General features: G+C 53.9%; 1 protein-coding gene across 10 annotated transcripts in view; it reads right to left on the minus strand.

The window, feature by feature from the left end:
* Col27a1 (collagen type XXVII alpha 1 chain) overlaps positions 1 to 26,447 on the minus strand; it is a 117,002-nt gene extending 90,555 nt beyond the window's left edge. For 3 of the 10 annotated variants that reach the window (XM_050121804.1, XM_050121803.1, XM_050121802.1), the window contains exons 1-5: positions 24,682 to 25,231; positions 19,122 to 19,192; positions 14,368 to 16,085; positions 8,060 to 8,113; positions 4,935 to 4,988 (exon numbers count right to left, since the gene is read on the minus strand). In XM_050121804.1, the coding sequence (XP_049977761.1) occupies positions 4,935 to 4,988; positions 8,060 to 8,113; positions 14,368 to 16,085; positions 19,122 to 19,192; positions 24,682 to 24,737 (1,953 nt within the window). In that variant the 5' untranslated portion in view covers positions 24,738 to 25,231. Of the gene's footprint in view, positions 1 to 4,934; positions 4,989 to 8,059; positions 8,114 to 14,367; positions 16,086 to 19,121; positions 19,193 to 24,681; positions 25,233 to 26,181 lie in introns of those variants that run through there. The other 7 variants (XR_007588666.1, XM_050121805.1, XM_050121801.1 and 4 more) reach the window with 4 other exon arrangements.
* Positions 26,448 to 26,684: the final 237 nt, after the last annotated feature.

Below are 26,684 nucleotides of genomic sequence, written 5' to 3' on the forward strand. Positions count from 1 at the left end.
GCCTCTCACTGGCCTTGATTTCACAGAGTAGCCCAGATTGCCTGGCCAGCAAGGGATCCTCTGTTCCCCTGATACCAGCTTTACAAACGTGCCCATCACACATAGTTTTTTTAACATAGATTCTGGAGCCTGGACTCAGATTCCCAAGCACTTTACTAACCAGACCATCTCTCCAGTCCTATTAGTGAAAATTTTTAAAAGAAAGAATAAAACTTACATTTGTGAAACCACCATGAATAGCCTCATGGACAATGAAATGAATCAGGAAAATATTTTTCTTTCAAGACAGAAAAGAAATTTATTTTCCTCCGTGTAACAGCCCTAGTTGTCCTGGAACTAGCTCTTGTAGACCAGGCTGGCCTCAAACTCATAGAGGGCCACCTGCTTTCGCCTCACAAGTGCTGGCATTAAACACGTGCACCACCATCACCTGGCTAGGAAAATATTTCTAAGTAGGTGAAGCTTTCATAATTTCCATATATGAATAATTTTTACATGGCAATAACAAGACAACATCCCACCCCACTCAATAAAACAATTATAAGTGTTGACACACATTTCAAACAGACATAAGGAAACATGTCATAGATGATCAGCAAGAATAATAGCATCTTCTTCTAGTGCTCTTCCAGCATTAGTTCAACCCCTCTCCCCCAAAAGCAGCGAACAGCAAGGCACTCTAAGCTTTTCTGTGCAAGCATGTAATAAATTATTTACATGCACTGCTTGCACATGCCTATTCATACTGTGCCATGCATAGACACACATAGTTCAGTCCTAAGAACAGTGCAGTGCAGTGTGGACCACTCCTGTTCACAGAGGTGGAAGCCAGGTCTAACCAAAGCCACACATCAGCACACAGTACAACCAAATTTATGGCTCCTGAGTCCATGTCAGAGACTTTGTTTTATCCTAATGAAACAATTAGACATCCCAACACTCAGGTATAGTTGTATTCTTCAAGATGTTACATGTACATTAGCAGAAATTGGTTTTGCATTGGGAATGTAGTTAGAGAAAGAATGGGGTAAGAAAGCCGATGGGGTGCCTGCCACCAGCCCTTAGAGCACACTCAGAGTTAAACAAGATGGGATGCTAGGTGAGGAGGTCCAAACTGCCGCCTCTGTGAGAGAAAACCACATCCCACACATGCACATGCAGGGGGAATCGATAGTCCAAGAGCAGGGGCTTCAGGTGCCCTATGGCTCTGTGTTGGTGTCGGAATCTGGGAGTATGGTCTTGCCACCCACTAGAAATGTGACCTCGATTTTCTCCTCAGGAAATGGTAGCAATAACATCTGCTTACAACGTGAGGGAAACTCCCCAAGGAGCCTTGCATACCACTGCTGCAAACACATGCGGTGCTCATTGCTGGGCAGGAGCCACTGCCACTGCCGGCTTCTCTTCCCATTCTTCCAGAACCTTCCCACGTTCACCTCAGAGACTGTGTCCTACCTCAGTCATCACGGGAAAGAGCGTCACTTGGGCTGGAGGCCTGAGAGCTGTTTCTGGTTGTCTCCAGCCCACTTTGGGCCATTTCTAAATTCCCGTGCTCCCGCAGTGCCCCAGGGTCCATACTTACCCTGGCTAATACACCAGGCCAGACCAGGGACAGAGTGGCAGGCTGGGGATGGGGACTTCGTTGACCCCAAGAAGCAGAGCCCGCCTTCTTTGTGAAGAATCTCCTCCCTACAGCAATCTCCTCCCTACAGGTGGTATGCATCACACCTGACCCTCCGATCTGCAGCAGCACTGCCCTGGCCAGCATCACACTTCCCTATGGACATCAGGCCAAGCCTTGCAGGTCACAAACCGCACCCCTCCTGAAGCCATTCTCTGCCTTTTCATTGCTGCTTAGATAACGTCCAAATGTCCCAGCCTCTGCCCATGCCTTCACCTTACTGTCCACAGGGAAGCCTCATCCCGGGGCAGATCAACCCCATTCCACGGGTATCCGAGGAAGCCCAGCCAGAGCTATCCTCATTCCCGAGCATAAGAGTATGCTGTTTCTTGCTGGGCTCACAAGCAGGACCATGCCAGTCTGGACCCTTGCATCCTTTGAAGGGTATCCCTGCCCAGCACAGGAGACTTAGACACTCCTCACAACCACCTGGGGTGGCTGGCAGTTGCCCCATTACTCTACTGTCCAGGTGGGGAACCTAAGGCTCGGTAAGTTCAGTCTTCCCACTACCTTGGAAGCAGGGAGAAGGGAACTTGGACGATCAGGTTTCCAAAGCCCTTGCTCTTAACACCTGAACTTTCCTGAAGTACAGCCACTAGCTGATGAGTGAATGAGTCAACCCAGCGACCCCACCCTGAGCCACTCGGTTCACCAGTGCTGTCCCCCCGCCCTGGTCTAGCTCCTCAGTGCACTCAGATCCCCTGGTCTTATCTGGGAGGAAGCTAAGGAGCCTTCTTTCTGACAGGGCTCTGGAGGAGGTAGAGTTGTATAGAACCTGGTCTAGCCTGGACTAGCTGTGGGGCCCAGGCAAGACCTTGCAGGCAAACACAAAAATCCTGCCTGTGTCCTTCCACCTGAACACAGGACCCAGCCCTGTCACCTTGGCTCTTTTGCTCTTGTGTCTCCTGAAGGATAAAGTCCCCTATATTTCCTCTCTCCCATTCCCGTTCCTCTTCTGACTCTGCCTCCCATCCTGGAGGTTGGTGACTCTGTGCCCCTACAGCTGAAAACAACACATGGTAGGGGATCAGGAAGCCAGATGGGCAGTCCCAGGGGTAGCCAACTTCATGCTGAAATAGGTAAGCTAAGGCCTGAGCAAGGCCAGCCCTGTGATCCCATCAGGTTACCCCTGGGCCCAAAAGAGCCCTGATGAGCAATGAGGAGCCTCTCCACACACCCTTTCCCCAACTCAAACACAGGACCTTCTTCTCCTGAGTCTCAGCTAAGCCACAAGCTCTACCCAGAGAGAAGGAGCTCTACCTGCTACACCACACGGCCTAGCTGGCCAGCCCTGATTCATCGACACTGTGCTCAGAGTCAAGCATCCAGGCAAAGGACATGTGGCCTTGCCTTATAGTCTAAAAGAAGTCCCAGCGGGAGGGGCAGCTTTCATTTCATGGTTTTCTCTAGAACTCACACCCTCGGTTACACCCAGTGCAGAACATTCTGCATGGCCTGGGACCAGTCATAAATAACTTGCATTAAGCTAACATCGTCCACTATTAGATTGGCACAGAATGACTTCAAGGCCCAGCTAATGACCAGCCTCGGTGCCAAACCCTTCCTTTGGGGAAGGCCACTAATGACCCTTTTGCCACATGGCAAATTCATAGGCTGGATGAGTAGGCTGCCTGAAGTGCTCAGAGGATGACCAGGGCCAGCAAGGGGCAGAGGGAGCAGCAGGCAGAGCCTCCTCCTGCAAACAAGAGGTCAGTTGTGAGCGAGCAAGCCACGGGCCATCCCAACCATTGAAACATCCTGATGGACTTCCAGCCTCTGCCAAACAATCTCTCCAAGGAAGAATCCTTTTCCCCTCACCCATCGGACAAGTTCCTGCACTGAGCTTACATCTGCCCGTGCCTCAGTTTCTCCATAAATGGGTAGAGTCCCCACACTTATCTTTTCAGTCAGTTTGGGACCAAATGGAACAAGTGGGTGAGGCAAACACACAGTATCCATAGGGAGAGGTACAATATAACACCATGGCAATTATCCCCACATTGGCCTCGCTAGAGCCTGGGGATGCTGGGGGCAGGATTCCTGAGGGCCCCATTGCCTGCCTCAGAAAAGGAATCACAGTCCAGCCCGACCTGGGTGAGTCACAGACTGGGGCAAGTTGCCTGCAACTTCTTGCAAGGACTCAGGCACGGGTCACTGGTCCCGTGTATCTGTGTGCCCAAGAATCTCCATATGCAGCCTTTGTCTTCCACTTGAAGAGAATCTGACAGGCCAGCCGGCCGGGACACCCTGTGAGACTCGAGAGCTAGAGGTCAGTCATTGCTTCCTCAGCGTGACCCAGGCCAGACAGTTAAAACTTTCCTCAAGCCCTTCACCTTTGCATCCAGCTTAGCAAAGAGTGACCCTGGACCCTGGCCAGACAAAGCTTAGAGTTTTTGCTCACCTGGTTACCCTGCAGCTGGTAAGAAGGAGACAGGAATCCGGGGAGCCTGGAGACCCTCTGCTCCTCTCGGCCTGCCCACTGGTAGGTACATGGCTAACCTCGCGCTCCATACAACCTGACTTCTTCCGATGTGGGAGCTCTGTGGCGGGGGTCTGTCACCATCAACGCCCAGCTGTGACAGTCTCATGAGATGCAGCCCTTCCAAGAGGGCCCTGGGGGTGGTGGCAGCCTAAGCTGACCCTATGCTCTCTCTATCTCCAGCTCAGAGAACTCTCCTGTGACCATCCCCGGCTGGGCTGCAGGGCCACAGACATGACATCATCTTGGCTGTCACTCACGCCTGCGTCCCATCTCTTTCCAGTCTCCGTCTTCTCTCTCCAACCTCTTCTACTCTAGGCTGCCCCTCTCCCTGGCTCAGCCTGGTCCCCACCCCATCCTACCCAACGCAACCAGCTGCCTTCTAAACTTCCCTCTTCCCAGGCCTCGCCCCATCAAAGCTGCCACGCCTCCCCAAGGTAAATCTTCAGTCCTTATCAGACACTCAAGGTCAAGGTTCAAGGTCAAGGCCCTCCTTGTGGAGGGCCTTTCTAACTGCCCCCTTTCTAACAGGCCACCTTTCTAACTGCCCCCACCTCAAGGGCTCTAGGTCCAAGCTGCCACCTCTCCAACCACAAGCTAAATGCACTGCTTTGTTCTGCAGAGCCAGCCCCCGTGCAGAGGGGTGCAGGGAGAAACTAAAGTATCTACAGTCCAGAAGGGAATTCTCCACAAAGACTCTGAGAGTGTCCCAAGTGAGCCCCCCCCCATTGCCACCCCATGGTCACACCTCCAGATCTCACTGATAGTACTCACTTTGGCTCCAGGAGGGCCAGGTGGGCCTGGGTTCCCATATGGCCCAGGAGGACCCTGGAAGGGAAGAAATAGAGATAAGAGATGAGAAAAAAAGGAACAGTGCATTTCTGAGAACACTGCCCATACATCCAGCCGCCTGCTGTGTGAGCGCCTTCCTCGGGCTCAGCCCAACAGTGCTCTCAGCTCGGAACCCTGGGATTCTGAGCCCGCATGAGTACGCCCTATGCCTTACCCCGTCATTGCACATAGTCAGGTGCCAGAACTACTTCTGCTGTGAAGACAAGGAGGCCAGCACTCAGAAGGTGCTCAGCTGGCTGCAGACGGAATGAGCTTAAACCCAACCTTCTGCTTGCGGACCCTCAAGCACCACACCTCGCTACACTTCTCTCCAGCCTCCAGGTATTTTCTGTCCTTGGCCCAGCTGTCCCCACCATCCATCTAGAATGTCCTGTAGTCCGCAGAAACTAGACCCATCTTCAAGGCTTGAGTCAGGCTGGCTCCCCCAGAGAACCTTCTAGGGCTACTCTAACTGAAGTGACCTCTCCCATTAAACTTTAGTAAAGCCTTTGAGATGAGCCTCTGTGAAGGATGAGTGTGGTTCCTCAGGGTCAAAGGTGCCTTCCTTTTGTAAGGTCCTCCAGACATGGCTAGAAGTTGTACCCAGACAGTTCAAGAGACTTAATCAAGGTCACACTACAGGGGTGAGCATGCAAGAGGAGCCCCCAGCTGCTGACCTCAGACTGCTTTTCAGGGCATCTTCCAGGCTCCTCTGACAGCTGGCCTCGCTCACATCCACTTCCTCTGGCAAGAACCCATCCACAGGCTCCCAGCCCAGCAACATTAACCAGCAGAGCTGGGTCAAGCCCCGGGGCCTTTGCCCAGAGTAGACAGGGTAGGAAGAGGCATCTAGAGGGCTCCACTGGTCCCTGGCCACTATGCTCTCAAGGCCTCGAGCAGATCCCTCTGCTCGTCTGTTGACTGTGTCTAACGCAGCTTCCTCCCCTCCTTCTTTGAACTATCCCCCAGCCATAGCCTGTCACTTTCAGGCCAAAGCACCTCCTCCTTCACCAGTGCCTAAACGGGACCCTTCCGTTTTCTGAGTCCTGCAGGAAGGAAAATGTCCAGAGAGCTCTCAGCCTGGGAAATTTATAGTACTATGTGTGGCCCGCCTGTCCCCCTCCGGACAGTCAAGGACTTGGCCCAGGTTCTGAATCTCACTCAGTCTTCACCCTGCCCCTAGCCTCTGTCCCCCTATCTATCATAAGAATAACTCCAAACTATGAGTCTCTAAAAAGTCTGAAGAAGCTCATATGTTCACCCTACTAAGGTTCTGTTGGTGTAAACAGAGTTCAGGCTCAATGGGGGAGCAGTGAGGAGGGATCCTTGATGCCCGACGTGACCTCCCAAAGGCCAAGCGTGGCTCACAGGATCAAAAGCATCTGCTTTTCCCTTTGTCTTAGCTGTGCCACACACGCACACACACACACACCCTCATGGCTGTCCTATCTGCATCCTCCCAGCTACCGCCTTGTAGGCGCATAGTTGATAAAGAGCCAAGCAGACTAATTCCACAGAGTTTCTTGGAACGGTGACTGGGGGCTCGTAGATGCTTCTGCAGGCTCAGAGTGTGTACAAGGCCACACAACTCTGGGTGATCTCAGGTAGGTCCCTGCCCCTCCCAGGGCCCAGAACTGCTGTGTTTGCAGAGGCACCAGTGCTGATTAACCCAACATTCTGCTAGCTATGGAATTTTCAGGTCTATGGAGTTTCCAGTGAAGACACAGGGAGAAGGGAGAGGAGAGTCCGAAGCTTATCCAGAGAGTCATCTGACCTGGAAGGAAGCTCCGAGATGCAGGACCCTGATCCCACAAGTAAGGATACTGAGGTTGGTAACAGGGATGGACTAGCCTTGCCTAAGGGCAACACGACTTCCCGTTGGGGGGAAGCTTTCTCAAACACTCATCCACACCCTCACAAGGTACCACGTCAGATGCTGCTAGTATTCTCTTTATTGTACAGCGGAGAAAACCGAGATTCCCAAACGTGACTTTATTCCTTTAGATAAAGTGAGAGGAAACGCCAGAGCCAGGGTCAAGCCAGGCAGGCCCATCTCCTGCTGTGGCCACGTGGGGACCCAGGCCACACTGGTAGAAAAGTCAGTGCAGTGAACGTGCAGGCAGGTGGGTGAGCCACAGATGGAACTGCAGCGTCTCTTCTCACTTTATCTAAAGGAATAAAGTCTCACTTTTCTCCGCTGTACAATAGAGAGACTACTAGCACCTAAATTTCCCGGGCTGACTGGGAAGACTGGTGACATCACTTTCACATGGGTTAGCCAATAGAGCTCTGGGAACATGGGTGTGCTAAGCAAAGCGCTGACAGGGAGAGTCATCAGAATCTCATCGGAGCCACAGAAAGAATCGCCTGAGGAACAACACTCAGCAAAGCTGGCTGGTGGTTAGGTAAAGTTTGGGAGCAGGGGTCAGATTCCTTGACCCTGGAATCGAGGCCAAAGAGCATGGTCCTGACACCTCTATAGTTCCCAGATCTGGACATGCACCCCAGTAGTCTGCAGCCAGGAGGAAAGGCAGATCAGATGGAAGGTTCCAGAGTTCTGGGCTCAGGAGGACACAGTCAGGTCTGGAAAGAAATAGGGCCCAAGTAATTGCATAAGCAAAGCCAACTGCGAGGCTTTGAGCTAAAAATATTCAGCAGGCAGTTTCCTCCTCTGCTGCTCGCCTGACCCGGGCACAGATGTGAGCACCGTTCATCCAGGCCTGGGGCTCAGCACTTCTCCAGGGTTACAGAATTTATCTATCAGACCCCCAGGCCAGAATGGCCAGCAGAGTTGGGGCATACCCCAGGCAGGGTCTCTTCCTCCCACACTGGGGTTTCCAGGTCAGATGTCTGCTCGTGCAGATGAACTCCAGGAGTCCCTGCCTTGGGTGGAACTGGTAAGGGTACCAGATGTCATTGTTGTCACACACCATGTCCACCCCAAAAGACAAAACAGAATATGGGGAAAACCCGTGGATCACAACAGGACAGGATTTCATGGGCAGTGGGATGCAAACTGAAGGGTCATCTAGAACCCCAAAGAACAGCCAGCGGACAGCACCACTTACCCGCGGACCTCGTGCACCTGGAGATCCAGGTAATCCCGGCAGCCCAGGAGGACCCTGAAGAGGAACAGGAGAGTGTGAGGCAGTGCTGAGGTACAGCAGAGAGCGCAGTCAGCCAGCGAGTCACTCGACACAGTGCACGGCTGTGAGGAGTGGCCAGTCCTCTGCCTGGGGAACTCATGCTCACTGGCGTTTCCTGGCCTTCTAGAAACAGTACTTGTTCTCTCCCAGATTGTGAGACCCAGTTGTTTATCAGTTAACTTGTTAGGACACCATCTCCTCCAGGAAGCCTTCCTTGACCCTTTTCCTCTTCTTGGGGAAATATCTGTTTGGAATCCCGACTCTCTCTGCACATGGCAGTCTCCTCAAAGGCACTAACACAGATGAGTCAGCCTTCCCCCAGGACTTAGGCAAATGTCTGATAACACAAACCAGCAGGCAAACTCAGGGCTCAGCCAAGTTCTCTGCAGAGCCGGAGCAGAGAAGAGACTCAGCCAAGGTCACACCAAGCATCCTTGGAGGGACAGTGAGCACAGAGGACACAGCAGAGGCTTTGAGACAGCTGGGCCTGAGTTAATGGCCTTGCTGCCACTCACAGCTGGGTGTGGCTCACTCACCACTCTGACAGCCTGGCCCTTGTAGACTCCTTAAGGACAAGAGGTAGTATGTGTCTACTGCCTTCGATACCACAGAGCCTGCGCAGAAACACCCATCTGTCCCGTGGGGGCTAGCATCATCACAAATCCCTGGAACCTGCAACAAAGCCCCATAGGTATCTCTGCCTCCTCCAGTGTAATCCCCGGGCATGGCTTCTCATTTCCCACAAGAGAAAGGCCTGGCCTTGAAGTGACCTAAGAGCACCTGCATGGCCCTATCTTGGTTCCTTTTGCAGGAAAGCAGGAGGGGACTGACTAAGTCAGAGGCTGGACTTTGCCTTCTGCTTTTAGCACTGCATGCTGGGACTTTGTGTGATTCCTTGCTCCTGCCCAGGCTTCAGCTACTCCCTTGAAAATGCAGGTAGTACCATGACCATCCGCTCCACCACAAAGAAGAAAATGGTATTAGCAAGCATGCATGCAAAAGACTGAGCCCAAAGCCTCAAAGGAAGCCAGGCTTTCGAGGAGCATGAGGCCTGGGAATTCATTTGTTTCAAATAACCATCCACGAGATTCCAGGTTCCCTGTCCAGAGTCAGAATCTGTGTTGAAAACTGGGTTCGTTCTGACTGGCAACAGATCCTGCTCCACACTGGGCAGCCCGGCAAGGCTCTGCTCAGCTTGGCATGCTGGCCTGTGAACATTCTGAGGCTTGTCGTCCCTGAGAATCATAGTCCAGATCCAGACAGTTAGATACCAGCAGTTAGGCCACGGTCACTGGACAGTCCTGGGAGAGGGATGAGGACAGAGCATGGCCTCAGGCAAGTTCCAACCTGTTCTGAACTTTCGGATGCTTCCAGCCAAGCTAACAGCGCCTTTCCATTTGTCCAGTCCACACAGATTTGGGACTGTGGCCAGGCCGTCTCCCTCTTCTCCAGAGCCAGAGTACAGCATGGAACAGGGGGCTCACACAGGCCAAGCACCCTGCTATTCAGAGAGGTGGCTTTGTGCCAGCTGTTCCGCTCCCTTCCCAAGCCTGGGTTTCCGTGGCTGTCGGTGAGGATAATAATAGCCCATCTCCACAGATAATCTATAAAACGTGCTAATCCTTGTGCCTGGCATGAAGTTGATGCTCAAATAGTATGAGTTGTTATTTCTGCTAGGCAAGCCCCTGGGACTTCCCCATCCAGCAGTTTAAGCTACACACAGCCCTGGCTACTGTTTTGGGGAGAGTAGTATTTTCTTCAAGTAGGCTCTCTTTGGCTCAGCTCTCCCAGGCAGGTGACCCATAGTTGGAGGGAAAAGCAATGCTGGAGGTATTCTGAGCCCTTTCGATGCATTAAAAAAAAATTCAAGAGATGGCTCAGAGAGGCAAAGAGACTTGTCCGAGGCCACACAGTTAGCGGAAGCAGAGGTTTGCCAGGGCCACCAGGCTTGTTTTCTCCCCCTGGGCAACTCCTTCACGGACAATGCTGGACAGTTGTCTCTAACTAACCCTGTGGCCTGTCTAAGACCCTTCCCTGTGAGATCACCTGGGAAGCGAACATGCCAGCCTTCCAGGTACTCGTGTCTTCTGAGCTGTAGGGACTGTTGTGGGCTTATCAGGCGAGACAGTAATGAGACCATTTCCATTGCCAGACAGTCAAGGCTGAACTCCAGTGGACCCTGACGGGGCTACAAGTGTGGAAGCCTAGTAGCACCCTCTTGACATTTCTTCTGGGGCTCTGGGCCAGAATCTGACCTCACTCTGCACATCTGGTCAGTATACCCCAGTGTACTTGGGGTATATAGCTCACTTAGGAAAGGTCAGACAATGGCCTGGCTCTTGGCACAGCCGTCCAGGTCCCTAGCTGAGGTGTGGCCACTACCTACAGCCCACCAGCCTGAGGCCTGGGCCATGGCTACCCAGCCCAGCAGCAGACACACCCCTGGCGTACACAGTATTCACTTGGTTGGCTAGAGTAATGGCGGGTGCCCTGGTCCCTCTGTTCTATCTGAGTGAATCCCTGCTTTTACACAGTGGAAAACGTGGCTGTTTCTTTCCAGGCCCATAGCCTGAGCGGGGGAGCCCAATGAATCATGAGCTGGGGTGGGATTTTTCCACTCCACACTGCAAACAAGGAGGCCTCTGAGAGGGCTCCAGTGGGGGAGGGGCAGGGCTGCAGGCCTGTCTCTGTCCAGGGAATGCAGGAGGCCTGGGCCAGGGTACATGCACACACACAGAGCCTTGGAAACATGAAACAGCCCTGCGGGCTTCCTCTAGTATCCTGCCCCGCCCCCTTAGCCAGTCCAAGGGGATCCCTCTCCCCTTGTGCCAGCTGCGGTGAGGCCCTGCACAGTCAGACCTGCCGGGATCTCCCCCTAGCAAACAGCAAACCGGGAGACATTCTATAGGCCTGCATTCAGGCCTGAGTGACCTAAACAAGGTCCTCCTGGTCCATAGATGTCTGCAAGGCTGGGAACCCATTCTCTATGCTGGGATGTAACTTCTCCATGGGAACGCAGCTGTGTGGCCCTGTGTGAGTCACCTCCCATTCCTCAGTCTCAGCATGTCCAGCTGCAAAATGGGAGAGTAACCACATTTTCTGAGATCACGTGTGCACTCTGGATAGTCCCTTTTGGCCCCCAGATCCCCTCTGTTCCCCAAGAGCCAACTTTCAAAGCCTGCGTTCCTGGCTTCTTAGCTCTCTTCATTCTGGTGTCCCAGGCATCTTGAAAGCCCAGCAAAGGGGCTGCTAGCAGGGAAAGGGACCGCCCCCCTTCCATTCACTCACTACAAAGGCCTGGCTCAGCGCTTCAGCTCTGGCTGAATGTTGGTACTCCTTTCCCGTCCCTTCTACCTGGAGGTCATCTGGGTATGACGGGTAATAGCAAAAGCTGCAGGCCTCTGTGTCCCAGACCTTCAGAAAGTTTCTCTTGAAATTATACAACCCTAGAATGTTAAGTCTTACTGTATCCCAATCCCTAGAAACTAAGGCTCTGAGAGGTTGGGTGACCTTTCAGAGGTCACAGAGCACAAAGCATCTAGAAGTGTTATGGCCATTTGGACAGGAATAAAAACATGCAGGTTTTTCAGAATGCAAGCATGCTTCTGAACTCTCCACGATCTTGCCGTTCCTTCGACAGGACAGTTATGGTTGACCACAAGAATCCTGGCCCCGCAATCAGGACAGTCTGGTCTTTTCAAGGATCAGATCTGTTCACATTTCTGTCGGGAATCTTCACTGAGTGCTGTGGCTTATGTCTTGGCCTACTCTCCCCAGGGACACAGAAGCACAAGCTTTAGATTAGCTGAGACTGGCAGCCTCCAAGGCGCGTGGGTCCATGCCATTCTGTGAATCACGGCCTCAGCTTAGACAACTCTGTACCAACTTCTACAGGCAACCTCATATCCTCAGCTGAGAACCAAGACACACCTATCACAGCCCCTTCCAGGCACTACTCTCTAATGCCCGTCCTAGAGGGGACTCGGACGCATGAGAGGACTGAGAGAATTCCATGAAGTCTGTGGCACCTCCTCCCAATGACAAAGCTCTGGAATCCTCTACTAGACAGGTGGAAGCCACTACCCCATGCTACGGAACCAGCTCAGAGGAAGTATGGAGCAGAAGCAGGATTTGAACCTAGATTCATGCATCCCTAGACCCAGAAAGCATGGCCTTTCTCTGCTGTACTCAGATCCTATGGACAGAAGAAATGAGAGGGTAGGATGTGCATCCATATCACCACCACCTCCATTTCTATATCTAGGGAAGAGACATGACCATGTGAACCCCCTGCCACATGGTGGGCAAAGATTCTAGTAGCTTCTTGGGTCCTACCAGAGAGTTTGAAGCTGGGGAGTTTGTGGGGGTCAGGGGCAGAGTGGAGAGAGAAGTAGGACTCCCTAGCTCCTTCAGGAACAGGCTGGTCCCCTTGGTCACACACCCTGTCTCACGGGGCCTAAAGGGATCCACTGGGGGGCACTAGAAAGACATGCAGAAACCTGGCCTGTCATCTTATGCCAAAGCACACGTTTCTGCAACCCCTCCTCTGAGGCTAAGGGCAGGGCCTGACGCATCTCTGAAGCCTCCCCAGAATGTTCTGGTGTCAGAGTCTAAAGTCTAGAGCACGGTCTTGACTCTGCTTCCTATGCGCTGTAACTGTAGCAAGCAAGTGCTGGCCTTCTCTGGAAAGCCTCCTATCCCATCACCTGCCCCAAAGAGGAGTGGTCAGCTGAAGAATCCCTGAGCTGCTGAGCATGTCAACTCCAAGGCCTCCTCTGACAATGGGAAAACTCAAGAATAAGATTGGCAGAATGCGAACCGCAGCCCCAAACCCCAGGGAAACAGGACATAGTTTACAAATTCCACAGGTCCAAAAGACAGTCTACTTGCTAAAAGTCCACACCCAAACATGGTCCTGTCTGACTGTCCCACTCCCGGCCTGGAGAGAGTTGGTAGTCTCCTTTATTCAGCTGAGGTGTACCGCACGGCCAGAGTCAGGACCCTTGTCTCAGAAGTGCAGTTCACCTCCTCAACCCTGTGCCCTGTCAGAGCCAAGAGCACCTGGGCCAGGGTCAGGCCAGGTGCAAAGGTTTTACGTCTTGTCCTCCAGATCCTTTGATCCCCAACTCCAGACTGTCGGTTTGAGAACAACGGGAAGCGTGAGCAGAGTGCTGACCTAACTGTGGAGTGATGTGCACTGTTTCCATAAGCTGCGGAATATGGTTATGATGAGGAGATTCTGTCCCCTCGGAGACGGGCTGGGTAAATATTATTCCGAATGATTATTAAAACTTATTAAATGTGTTTGTGAGACCCAGGAAGCCTCAGCATCTGCCACTGTCTCCACATTGCAGGGTGCCTGGCCCTCAAAGCCACAGCCCAGTGGGAGGCCTGGCTTTGTGGAAGGGGCAACTACTGCACCAGGCCCATTGCCAAGGTCAGAGCAGGGGCCTGAGCCTGCTAGAAACCCCACCTCACACCTCCCTGCCTGGAGTGATGGCCTTCGGCCAGGGAAGGCCGTTGACCCTGGACACAGTCCCAGCCAAGCCTCTGCAATGGAAATCCTCTTCTTTGTCTCTTCCTTGTTTCCTGACCCACAAAAGTCCTTCCTCATCTTCAACTCCCCAACTAGGGGCGGACATTCAAGCATGGGTACTGACCAGGTAGGTGACACGTGCCACTGGGAATGCCAGCTAAGAAGTTCCGAGGAGAAATGGCATCATGGAGATAAGAGGCCACATGAGAGTCACCACGCCTCCCGTCCTCCAAGAGAACTGAGTGGACTAGACTTTCCTATGAACCATCCCACTGTTTCAATGTCGGTAACTACTAGATTGCAGAAAAAGAATGCTTCATGTGCCAAGCAAAATATATCCCGAGCTACTCATCCATGATCTCTGTCCACGGCTCCCAGACAGGCACACATGCCAGCAGGGCCACATAGGGAGCAGCTTGTCAGCTCACTGTGGTGACTTAGGCCCGTCAACTATGGTGTTCCTAAAGCCACAGACCCTTGCATTGGGACCTGAGCTAGCTAAAACTTAGGGACTCCTGCCAAGTCTGCCCCAATGGTCCACAACTCTGCCCGACGATGTGTAGCCACTAGCTAGTAAGGTCAAGGAGTTGGGGACTAAACTCTCTCATCCTTATGAGGGGTCATCCTCTGGACCGAACTGTCTCATAGCCGCCCACTATGCACCAAGCTGCATGCAGACCCCACTCAGTCTTACCGGCAAGCCACAGTCTCCCTTGGAGCCTGGAGGCCCCATCAGCATCGGGAAAGCTGTGGGGCCTAGCATGTTGAAGAAAGGGAAGCTGCTGCTGGTTTGGTGAGGGCTGTAGGACTGGAGGTGAGCTGGAGCAAGGACCAGGGCTGGGGTGGACAGTCGGCTGGGCTTGGTTGTCAGTTCTCTCGGGGTGTCCCTTGCTGTCTTCCCAGGGCCGAGAAGCTTCCGGGGGCTGCTCTTAGGTCCGGTTTTCTTGAAGGCTTCCAGTCTTGTGAATTTCTTGCTCCCAGCAGGAGTTGAAGCGGAATCACGAGTGGGAGGAGCCATTCTAGGACTTCCAATGCCCAGTGGAGGGAGGGCAGTAGCCAGGGTCCCAGAGACTCTTGCAGAGCCCAGGTAGGGAACAGAAGACTGGGACACCGTCTGCTGCAGAGTTTTGGGGGCACTGGTGTTGGCCCAACTCGTCATCTTGGATTTAGACTCTGCTACCGTGGGAACAGTAGACTTCTTCAATAAGCCAACAGTGGGGCACAGGGGCTGGGGGCTGAGCGCTAGAGGTGGGGGTGTCACAAAGGTCTTCTGGACAGGCCTGACTGTGGGACTAGAGCTTCTGAAAGGCGGTGGGTGGGAGGTGTGGGTCACCGGCTTCTGGGTGGGTAGAATGGGCTTTGTGAGTGAAAGGGCATCTGTTTTCTGGGTTGGATAGGGGCTTTTCACAGGGGTAACTGAAAGGGAAGAAGCAGAAGGTCTGGTGGGGGGATGTTTGGTGGGCTTAGTGGCTGTGGTCTTTAGCAGCTGGGCAGCAGCTGGATGAAGAGCCCTGGTGGAACTAGCTAATGGCTCTGAGGGCGAGGGGGAAGGGGCTTTTCTGGCTGACTGTTTGGCAGCTGCCAGTGAGGTCCAGGCAGAGCTGTGTTGGGGTACATCTGCAGAGACAATTCTCGGGGGCTTGGTGGGCATGGCGGGAGCCATAGTCACCATGGGTCCCCTGTCTATAGGCCTGGTTCCTACGGTTGCTGGAGCTCTGGTCACATTTCCCAGACCAAGCAAGGCTGGTTCAGGATGCAAAGCAAAGGCCAGGCCAGAGTTCCAGGGGAAGAGGGCTCCCCCCTGGGGATTGTGTGTATCCATCTGTCGGCACCGCTCTCTCAGGTGGGCACAATAATTATGAGCAACCTGCGCCACGGGGTGGACGCTGAACTGGCAGAGGGCACCTTCGAACTGGACAGCGCGAGGGTTCATCTTCCCCAAGAGGAAGGAGCCCTGGGGGTCGAGCGTGGAGTTCCTAGGGGAAGGCAGCGGGATAGGTACCCTGTATTGCCCGCAAGCCGTCACCAATGTGACCGTGCGGCCACGCAGCTCCAGGGCCAGGTGGTGCCAACGCCCATCATGCACATCCAGGTCGAAGGCCACAGATTGCCGGGGCCCCAGGTGCACAAGTGTCCTGCCAGGGAGGAACTGCAGGCCCAGCTGCAGCCTGTGCTTCCTGCTGCGGATGGCGAAGAGGAAGGCATGGTTCACACGGTGTGAACAGAGGCTTAGCACCAGCGCCAGCTCCTGGCCCAGGGTGGGGGGAAGGACTGTGGCGGTAGGAGCCTGCAGCCTGGCCCGCTGTGTGAAGATGAAGCCAGATGGGAAAGGGATAACACCAGGCAGTGCGGGGCTCCGGCCACCCCCGGCCTTTGTCCAACTGAGGCCCAGCCGCTGGAGGACATCCACATCTGGGAGGGAAAGATAGGACAGGTGAGTTTAGCTCTGGCCACAAGCAGCCACCTGCACAGAGCCCTACCTCAGGCTGAGCTGTCACAGCGCAGCCAACTGTGACACACTGCGACCTTGGGCTGCATGCTCTTGCCTGCCCTCCTGGGTTCTTCCTGGATCCACAACTTGCTCTACTACCTCTTAATCCTGTGGTCCTATAGCCTCAGTCTCCCATCTGTCAGAAGGAATCAGAGCATAGGACCCACACATAGGACGATGAGATGATTAAATGAGCAAATGCCCTCATAGCAAAGTAACTAGCAATAAATAATTTCAAAGGACAACTGCAGCCACCAAACACAAAGAGATGCCCTTTCCCCCCTCTTCCGGGAAGCAGGCCCCTCAGCCAGGAAGTCTAGGGAGCTTGGCTGGGCTCACCACCTCGTCAGAGGCACACCTTCTCTGGCTGGCTGGAGGAGGCTGAGGAGCTAGGCTTTGCTCTCAGAGGTGTCTGTCTTCCTCCTGAGCATCCCTGAAGAGCACAGAGGAGGGACCCCCCTCTCGCTGTACCCATGCAGTCTCCACTCTCCAGCTGAGCATACCGACATCTGCCCACACTCTAACCAGTTCCCATCCTTAGTAACTATGTTGTGGTGCAGCTTCCCCGAGCAAAGGAAGAGTGTTGACCAGAACAAATGCAAATATGCTGTCCACACAGGTGAGCCTGGTTCTCTCAACCATCTCTAAGGCGGGAACGCAATGATCCACACTGTACACATACATTAGATCTAACAATCTTCTGGGTATTTTGTTTTGTTTTGAAGCAAGTTCTTCCATGTAGTCTTCATGGAAAGGAAGCCCCATGACCAACTTCTCTGTGCTATCTTATTATCTTCAGCTATCTGAACTACCAGCATCTACAAAGGCTGGCTCCTGCCTCGACCTCTGAGGCAGCCTTCAAGTGCCTCCAGAACTCCCAGCTATCTCTAAAACTCCCACTTTGAAGGTCTGTATCAGAGCCTTGACACTCTAATATTGAGAGCTGAATTTCTCTCCTTATTGCTCAGTGCACAGATCATAGGCCACACCTGGAGCCTGAATCTAGCACATGATATCTAACTGATCCTCAGGTGACACCCATGGAGCAGATGAGGGATGGATGGATGGATGGATGGATGGATGGATGGAGAGAAAGACACAGATACATGTCCAGATGTGCAGAGATGGATGGATGGATGGATGGATGGAGAGAAAGACACAGATACATGTCCAGATGTGCAGAGATGGATGGATGGATGGATGGATGGATGGATGGATGGATGGAGAGAAAGACATAGATACATGTCCAGATGTGCGGAGATGGATGGACCAAAGTCTGGGACAACGAGGAGAACCTGCACTGCCATCCTCACTCCAGCCCTCCGGAGTCTCTTCCTGATCCCCGGCCTTCAGACAGCACAGCAGGCTCCCAGTGTCATAAGGACTCTGCACCCAAGGGTACTGTCTCTGTAACTTCATGATTACTTAGATGAAGACTCTCTTCTGTGCAACCCAAGAACATCCTATTCTTTCTCACACCAGCCAGTCCTCAGTAATTGGCTAAAACAAAATACTGCCTATGATTTTCTTAGCAGCTCTTGCTAGTTTTAGCCACTGAGATTGTCTTAACATGAAATACTATTCACTATAAGCAACTTCAAGTGGGAGGAGCCACTTAGCTGGGAAGGGAAGCCACCTACATACCCCGCAGTGCGAGGGTATTCCTCAGGCCAGTTCTTGGCACACCCCCACATCCTTCTCTACATGCCAAGCCCCCAGCCAGGTGGCCACCCCAGAGGAGACACAGCTGGGCAGGATAGCCATCATATTGGACCTTCAAACCTGATGATCACCCAGCTTCTGTGATCACTCTGAAGCCACTAAAGTACCAACTGTGAGTTTGGATGTTTCCGGCCACAGTAGAAGGTGGTGCTTCCTGACCTTTCAGATGAACAAAATCACAGCTGACAAGAACAAAACCGAACTTGCATCCCATGCAAGCGTATCTGTTTCTCTCCATCATCTTGGAGACGGGCACTCAATACATACAAGGCATCAATAATCTTCTCTTTTTTAGAGACAGGTCTCATTATGTGGCTCGGACAAGCCTGGAACTTGGGAGCTTCCTGTCTCTTTCTCATGCGCCAGGATGGCATGGCAGATGGTGCCAGCAGGATGAGGCTTACCCAGGGTGCTGTGCTGGGACCTAGGGACCCAAGCTCAGGGTCACAGTTCTCAGGTGCCCTCCCACACTGTTATGAAACTACTCGGACAGCCAGGGGGCAAAGCACAGCCCCATCCTGACTCCCAATGGGAGGGAAAGACAAGGCACAGGCCGAACTGAGGGCCTGAGCCAGGATGCACAGGCCGGCCAGCTGGCTCCGGCAAGATTCCTTTATTACATAAACCTGGCTCAGTAAGCTCCGGTCGCTCCCACCCCCTGCCTGACTCAGGACTCTGGACAGCTGTTCCACAAGCTTGGAAAATATGACACATGAACAAATGTTGCTGGGCAGTGAAGTCCCTTCCGGGCATGGCCCTTACCTCCCAGGGGTCCAATTCCTACCCACTGGCCAAATCAGGCTATGGGGACTCTTGAACATGGCAGGCAGGGAGGAGGGAAGGGCAGTTAATTTAAGAGGCATTATGTCCGCTTGGCACGGATATGGGAAAGGTCTGAGTTTCCATGGGCAGTGGAGAGGCTAGCCTGTAGATAACTGGACAGCTCTTCGGGGACAGCCTCCATGTTCCCTAGAGGTGGCTCTTATGATACCAGCAGACTGAACCAAAGAAGGTGCTCAGATTGGACTCTGGGAAACACGGAAACGGTCTTGCGTGCAACCCTTCCAGCCCCTCACAGACCCCAGGGAACTGGGCCCATGGTTGGCTCCATTCTCTGGATGGGAAAACTGAGCCTCTACAGTCCAGCTAGTGGTGTGGATGTCTGCTAGCCACGTTCTCAAGTTCTCTTCCGCCCTCCTTTTGTCTCCCACTGGACAAAGAAAAGAGAGAATTACCTTCAGGAGCTCCTTGGGTGGAGGCCAGGTGAGAGGCAAATGAGACCAAGATCCAGGCGAAGAGAAACCCCCTGGAGACAGGCAGACACAAATGCACAGGGCATCAGCTTCCGCCCTCACACCCAGATCCGGCTATGGCGCCAGTTCCCTCCCATCCTGGTACAGCCTTCAAGGACCAATCAGACTGACTCGCTCCCAGGATGCTCACGGACCCCAGCACCCCAACAAGCTAGCAACACAGTTTTCTCTTTACAGCAGAGTCTAAAGCCCTGTGCTAGATGCTGTGAGGTCAGGAGTCCAGCCTCCAGTCTATTCATCTGTGTTACAGCCTCAAAAGATCAAGACATGCTTCTTCAGGCCCCAGGCTACGGATAACAGAGCCACGGCTGAAAGGCAGATGAAAAATAGAAGACCAGGGAAAGAGAAGACCCCTTCTCACGGCTCAGTCAGCAGCTGAGAGAGGAAAACGGGGGATTGGAGGATGGGGGCAGAGTCAAGCCAGGAGCCTCCAGGAGCAAACCTAGTTCCCTGTGACTTCCAGGCTGTGTGACTCCAGTCTGCGGTGTGGACTGACACACCCTCTTTGGCAGGCCAGATGCTTTGAAGAGCTGACATGGCCCAGCCAGGGAAGCCCTCCCTTATCAATCACCTCCACCCCACTGCTGTGTGTGGAAAGTCAGTGGCTACTGCCATCATGGGCAGAGGTGAGGATCATATGTCACCTTCCTGTGGGAGAAGTCGCTAGGACACCCAAGCTACTCAGGGCATCTGATCCCCAGGAGGGCAGTGAGGAGGCTGGGGCATGTGGCCAGAGATGGCTGAGATGGTGGCTGGAAGCCGAGCTGGGTGATGGGGGAGTGGGAAAGGCTCTGTCTGGGGCAGACTGGCCAGGTTCCTCTTCCAAGAGTAAAATCAAGCTGGTGTGCTCCTGGGGACCAGGGCAATACAGGAAATCCGGGGATTCTGTCGGCAACCCTTGGCTCATTCCCTGCCAGGTCTCCCTAATTTCACACGTAGTAGGAGCTTGAATCAATGGCTAGCGGTGTGTGGCACCCCACCTGGGCTTGCCCACTCACGGAGTTCAGAGGACACTGGATGAATACAGGTCACGCCAGTGACTGGTTTACATACATACATGACTCAGACATAGCCAATGAGATGTAAGCGGATAGCTGTCAGCCACTCCGGGAAAATATTGAAATGAATAGAAAGAGTTTACTACTGTCCTCCGCGTGCTTTTGAATGAGGACACAGTTCAGAGATGCTGCTGGCCACTTGGCGTGGGAGAGGTAAGGAGGCCCATGACCACACGAGGATGGCAGCAAGGGAACAGTCATGGGTGTTAATGCTTCCACCCCTACACTGCTCTTTCTTGAGGCTTTTCAAAGAGGAATGACCACTGGCCCCTTGTTAAAATCAGGTTGGAGTAAGTTTTCGGTCTCTTGCAGTCTACGGCTGACTGGGTGAAAGGGTCCTGGGATGCTGACATAGGCTCTTGGCACCTCCTCCAGCAGGTCTGAGCATGGGCGGCAAGAAAGGAACCACATGTGCCTGCATGGTGCATGGGGACCACGTGGTGTAACAAGACTCTGGACTTGAAAGCATCTTCTTAAAATTCCCCTCCCAGGCTCCACCTTCTTCCAGGTCCCCCCTTGCCCTTTCCAGTCTGCTGTCATTGCTAGGAGCTCTCCTCTTTCCTGGTTCAAACGTCTTAAGTCTCGCTCACTGTGGCTGACTGACAGTCAGAGTGCCCAGCCACACAGGGTTTGCCCTCTGCAAAGGATAGGGAGTCTTCCCCTCATGGTTGGCTTTCAAAAGACATGGGCAGCCTCGTGGCCCTGAAAACTGGGAACAGGCTACTTAGTTTTATTGGACAGAGAAGCCTGCACCCCAGATGGGGCAGGTGCTTCCCTACAAAGGCACCCCAAATACACCGCCATTCGGAGAAGCACTCTAGAAAAACAGTAGCCAGGCAGTCTGGGGCAAAGCCAACCTTTTCATCCAAGCTTAGATGGCTTCCCCAGCATGCCTGGATCCCAAAAGCTCCCACAAGTCCTGTGGACAAGAAACTGAGGGAACAACCCCTGGCACCTCTCCTCACTCCTTAAGTCTACCAATGCTGTATCACATACAACCGTCTTAGATGCTGGGACACCAGGTGAGTGAGAGAAGGCACAAGACCTACATGTGTCCTCCGAGGTCATCTCTGGCTGTAGTATGGACACTCTAGAGTGTAGATTAGAGGGCACTATATTAAGTTCTCAATGATGATATAGGAGATAAGTTGAGGCTTCTTCTGCTACTCAGCTGCCTAAGGCAAAGCTGCAGAAGACTATCAAAAATGCAGCTTGCCTTTGGGTTGGGTTTTTGTGCACATTGGAGGCTTAAACTTCATCACATCCCACTGAGAACAGAGTCTTGACGATCTCTAGGGACCAGAGTCTGTCCCTCATCATCATTCTGAAGAGATGGACAACAAGAGCTTAGAGAGGGGACTTGCCCAAAGACAGCCAGCCAGTCAACCCTCCCTCTAATGGACCCATGTCTTACTTGTTTTCCCTAGAGGAGAAAGTGGGATCTTTTAGAGATCTCAGTGGGAACAAAGAAGCAGCCTGGAGCCCCGGAGACATCTATGTGAGTAAGCTCCAGCCTGGAAAGTTGGCTGCGGAAGGGAGGAGGCCTGGAGTGTGGCTACCGTTCCAGAGCTGTTTAGGCTACTGTTAATAACGCTGGTGGCTGCGCTGGCTCATGGCTTTGTTCTCCCTGACTTCTGTTTTCATTACAGCTCCCCGGGCCTTGGTTTGGACACAGAGGAGTTCCCTGGTATACAGACGATCAATGCATGAGGTCCACTCCCAGAAAGATACCAGCTACAAAGGATGGAGCAGCGGACACACAGCCTGAACATGCAACCCTCCAGGGAGTAGCCAGCGGCTCCTGTCCTCTGCAAGAGGCCAGGCAACTAGTTCACCACACAAGGCCATTCCTGATCAGAGACTGGCCAGAAGCTGCCTTCTGTTTGGATGGCTTTCCCTCCATACCTGTATCCTGGAAACACTGATGACTCAGAAGTCCCTCCCAGCTTCAACATTCACAGAGCTCCGAGGTCCTCAAGCCCAGAGGGCATAGGAACCCTTAAGACAGGCAGTCCTGTGGATGCTTCATCCAGCTGTTCTACCATGGACTGAGCAGTGCCAGGGCTGGCTGGGAAGGACATTAGTCTGTCCCTGTCTCACCTGCTTCTGTGGCCTTATCAGACCCTACGTGCCCAAGACAGCCACACCCGAAGTCCTTTTCCATGAAAACACAACACACACACATACACACACTACACACACACAAATATACACACAGACACATACCACATACACACATATACACCCATATGCGCACAGACATATGCACACATACACACTACACACATGCACACATACACATCCACCACATACACACACATGCACACACAAATACACACACAGACACATACCACATACACACATATACACAAACATATACACACATATGTGCACAGACATATGCACACATACACACTACACACATGCACACATACACACCTACCACATACACACACATACACACATACACATACGCACACACACCCACATACACATACGCACACACACCCACATACACATATGCACACACATACACACACATACGCACACATTCACACTACACACATATACATATTCACACACATACACACATACACGCACACACATACACACACGCACACACATACACACCCACGCACACACATACACACACACACATACACACATATACACACATGCACACACACATACACACATACATGCACACACACATAGACACACATACACACAGAGTCATCTGTCTGGACAGGATACATCCAGAACTTTCCCATTGACTCACACACGCATTCACAAAGTAGTGAGCACAGATACAAATAACAGCTGTGGCTTTCTGAGCGCTTACTCTATGCCAGGCCAGGTCCAGGGCCCTTTCTGAGCAAACTTCTTTAACTCTCACAAAACCTTGCCACCTTGTGGATGTGGAAATGGGGAGCATAGAGGTAGGAGGCCAGGTTACAGCATAGCATACAGAACTCGAACTCAAACTGCTTGTTGCTAGGTTCCTATGTTCTACCCCAAAGCCTACTTTCCATTAAGTGAGCCCAGGACTGTTTCCTTGCCATTCATGACTGCCAGTGAACAGGATCCTCTGCATGCCAGACCAGGGCAGGCCATGGGGACGTCTGGAAGATTCTAGGCACTGAGATCAGAGGAAGAAACTGCCAACAAGGAGTCAGGGGCGTGTGCTGGATGCAAGCAGAGACACGGGAAGGTATGAAGGATAGGCCTCCTCAAGGAAGATCCCAGAGGCCGATGCCTACTGAGCAGCAGGGTGAATGAACAGGAGGGACGACTTCCCAGTGCAGAAGCAAGGAGCCGAGCAGGGGGTCGCAAAGCTGGAAGGATTGCTGAAGCCTCATTGTGGAAGTGGGTGCTCCCTGGCACCACCACACTGTCCAACCGCTGGCATCTGCCCTGGCACAGGGTCTCCCGGAGAAAATGAGTCATGGTGCGCTGTGTGTGGTGGGAGAGTGAGGGAATCTCAAACAGCCAGCTTTTTCCAAGGCATGAAGAGAAGGGTGGCCTCATCCTCCTGCTTCACTCAGAGGGGTGTTTCTTGAGCGGGTGGGCGGTGCTACAACCCCAGCCAGGCTCTCCTGGGAGCCCTAGAGTCCTGCAGGATGAAAGGACAAGCCCTGTGCCTGCGCTGCAGTCCACAGGGCCTCTCTGGACCGCGTTCTTCCACACACACCCACACGCAGTGACCGGATCCCTCACTCTCTTACAACTTCAGCACAAGCTGGGAATCCCAGCCGCGGGGTGCCAGCTGTATGCGGCCCCGCCCTGGAGATTCCCAGCCCCTCTCTGGCCGCGGTTCCCCAATCTGTACAAGGAGGTTGGACTTGGTGATCTCCCAGGGCCTTTCCGCTCTCACAAGCTGGCTCTCACTCCTCACTTACTCGGGAGAGGGACAGGAACTGCAGGCTTCTCGAGAGAAACTGGGAAAGTCTGAGGCACTCAGACCCAGGCAGACACATTCACAGGCAGAGAGGTTAGGAAAGCAGGGGCGTGCAGAACCACAAAGAATGAGCAAAGAGCAAACGCCCGGACCTGGAGACCTACAAACTTACTCACGGGGCAGTGGAACCGGAGGCGTGGAAGCTCGAGACCGGCAGACACCGAGACTCTCTCCTTCTGCCCCATCCCCTGTCCGGCCCGCCACTCTGAATTCCGCCACTAGCCTTCTTCGGATCGCCAGTCTGGCTCTGCACAGACCCTCTTTTGCTGGCTCTGGCCCTAAAGGCACTGCGTAGATCGATCTGGGGGCGCAGCCCCTGTTAACCCTTGGCCTTCCTGCAGGAAGCTACAGGAAGCTGACGTTTCTCTGCGAGCGCGAGCGTCTGGCGTGGAGGGGAATCCCAGATTCTCGTGCTCATCCGAGGCGCAGGAAGCTGGGTCAGGGGCATCCCTGGGATAGTACTCACCCCCAGTGTCCTGCCGCCGCTGTGCCTCGGGCCCCCCGTGCCGATCCCGTGCCCATGGCAGGCCCCTACTTCATACTCCCGAGCCCGGGGGGCAAGTGTGGGCGCGCCCCATGGGGCCGCCAGCCCCCCGCCGCGCCGCTCCAGGCCGGCTCAGAGCGCGCTGCCCGCGCACCCCCAGCGCAGCCCTGCGCCCAGAGGCGCCGGAGCAGGCAAGCAGCACGGCCTCAGCTCCGCGGGCGCCCGTGCCAGGCCCATGATCCCAGGAGTCCCGGAGCCGCGCTCGCCCCTGCCTCGCTCTTTTTCTGCTTACACCGAAAAGGAAGAAGCAAGAAAAGGCAGAAAGTGAGAGAGCGAGAGCGAGAGCGAGAGAGAATCAAACTTTGGAGGTGGGCCGCTAGCGGTCCCTAGAGGCAGAGCAAGGCCGGGCGAGCGCACGCGGAGGGCGGTGGAAGCTGCCTCCCCGCCGGCCTGGGGGAGGAGAGGAAAAGGAAGGATTTGGGGGAAACGAAGGCGATTTAAAGTCTCGGTCCGCCGCAGCTCTCCACCTTCTTCTCCTCCCCGCTCCCGGCCGCCCTCTGCTGCCACCTGCTGCCCCCTGCCGGACACAGCAAGGGATGCAGCCTCGGTCGCCTAGCGCGACCATCCATACATCCGAAGGGGACATGCTCCCTGCTCCTTTTAGGAAAGATCTCAAAACAAACACGTGAAAAGGGGGCTGCTCCAGGTTGTTCAGAGATCCATCACAAATAAGGTTGGGAACTAAAATTTATGACACTAAGGGTCCTCACTGCCGGTTGGTGGGGGACAAAGAACAACTATTCTTAAAAGGATCCCAGAGTTCCAGGAACACAACTGGGACTTTGACTTGGCATCTACATTTCCACAACTGGCGTCTACCTTAACTCTCAACTATTAGCAGAAAGGTCGCACCCTAGATTCAGAGCTCCAGGAAGAACGCTGCGGGTGAGCGCGTGGATGCCTTCCTGCGCCTTCACTCCTACAGCCTACCAGAGACGCCCCGGTATTCCACGAGACACACTCGGACACCCAAGCAGATTCTCAAACTCACAACCACAACTTACAACTTAGTCCTGAGGCTTCTAGCCTCTATAAAGCGATTCATACTGACTGGCGAGCGTGCGCACACACTCCCTCCCACAGGCACACTCCAAACACTCACACTCATTCTCATGCAGACACAGCCACGCAATTATCTGAGCTCCCGCGAACCTCTCTCAGATGTCTGGATTCTGCTCAGACTCTAAGCTCGCAGAGGCAGCCACGCGAGTACTCATATTGCACAAAAGTACATGCACAAGGAACACGCTCCCATGTTCACACAGTCCATGCACGTCCCCGAGTACACACTCCCCCTTGCACGCAATCCTCTGCAAACAGCAACCACGGGGCGTGCACACAAGACTTGCGCCCACCCTGGCACAAGCATGCACCTTTGCGCACTCTGAATGCCCAGCGTTCCAGGAGTCCCCGGGCACTTACTGAATCCCTAAGTGTGACGCTGGCCGGTCGGTTCTTCGAGTGCCTAACGGCATCTGTAGTCATGGGTCCCCGCAGCCCCGGGCACGGGGGCGGGGTGGCAGTCCCCTTCCCTAAAGGCGCGAGGGGCGCAGCGGCGCCGGACGGGACATGGGAACGCGGGCCTGCGCCACCGGCCCGGTCCCCCTGCGCTGCACCCGTGGCCACTCCGCGTGTTCAGGCTCCGGCGCAAGCTCCGGGTTCGGGGGTGGCTCATAGATGCCGCGGCGCTGCGCAGCAGGCGCCGGCCCTTTTGAAGTCTCCGCTGGGGGCGGGGAAGGGGCGCTGAAGGCAGCCTTTTAAACCGCAGGCTGCACGCAGGCACGGTCAAGCAAGGTGTCTGGTTTCAGCAAACTTTAGGAAAAGTCCCAAGTGTGTGTGTGGGGGGGGGGGGGGAGGCGCCACCGAGCTGTGCACGGCATCCTGCAGGGGGCAGAGCGCCCACGGCCTCCGGGGGCCCGCACACC

The sequence above is a fragment of the Alexandromys fortis genome, unplaced genomic scaffold (genome assembly GCF_014885135.2).
Source record: "Alexandromys fortis isolate MF-2015 unplaced genomic scaffold, M_Fortis_MF-2015_v1.1 scaffold_183, whole genome shotgun sequence".
In the NCBI taxonomy this organism is placed as follows: domain Eukaryota; kingdom Metazoa; phylum Chordata; class Mammalia; order Rodentia; family Cricetidae; genus Alexandromys; species Alexandromys fortis.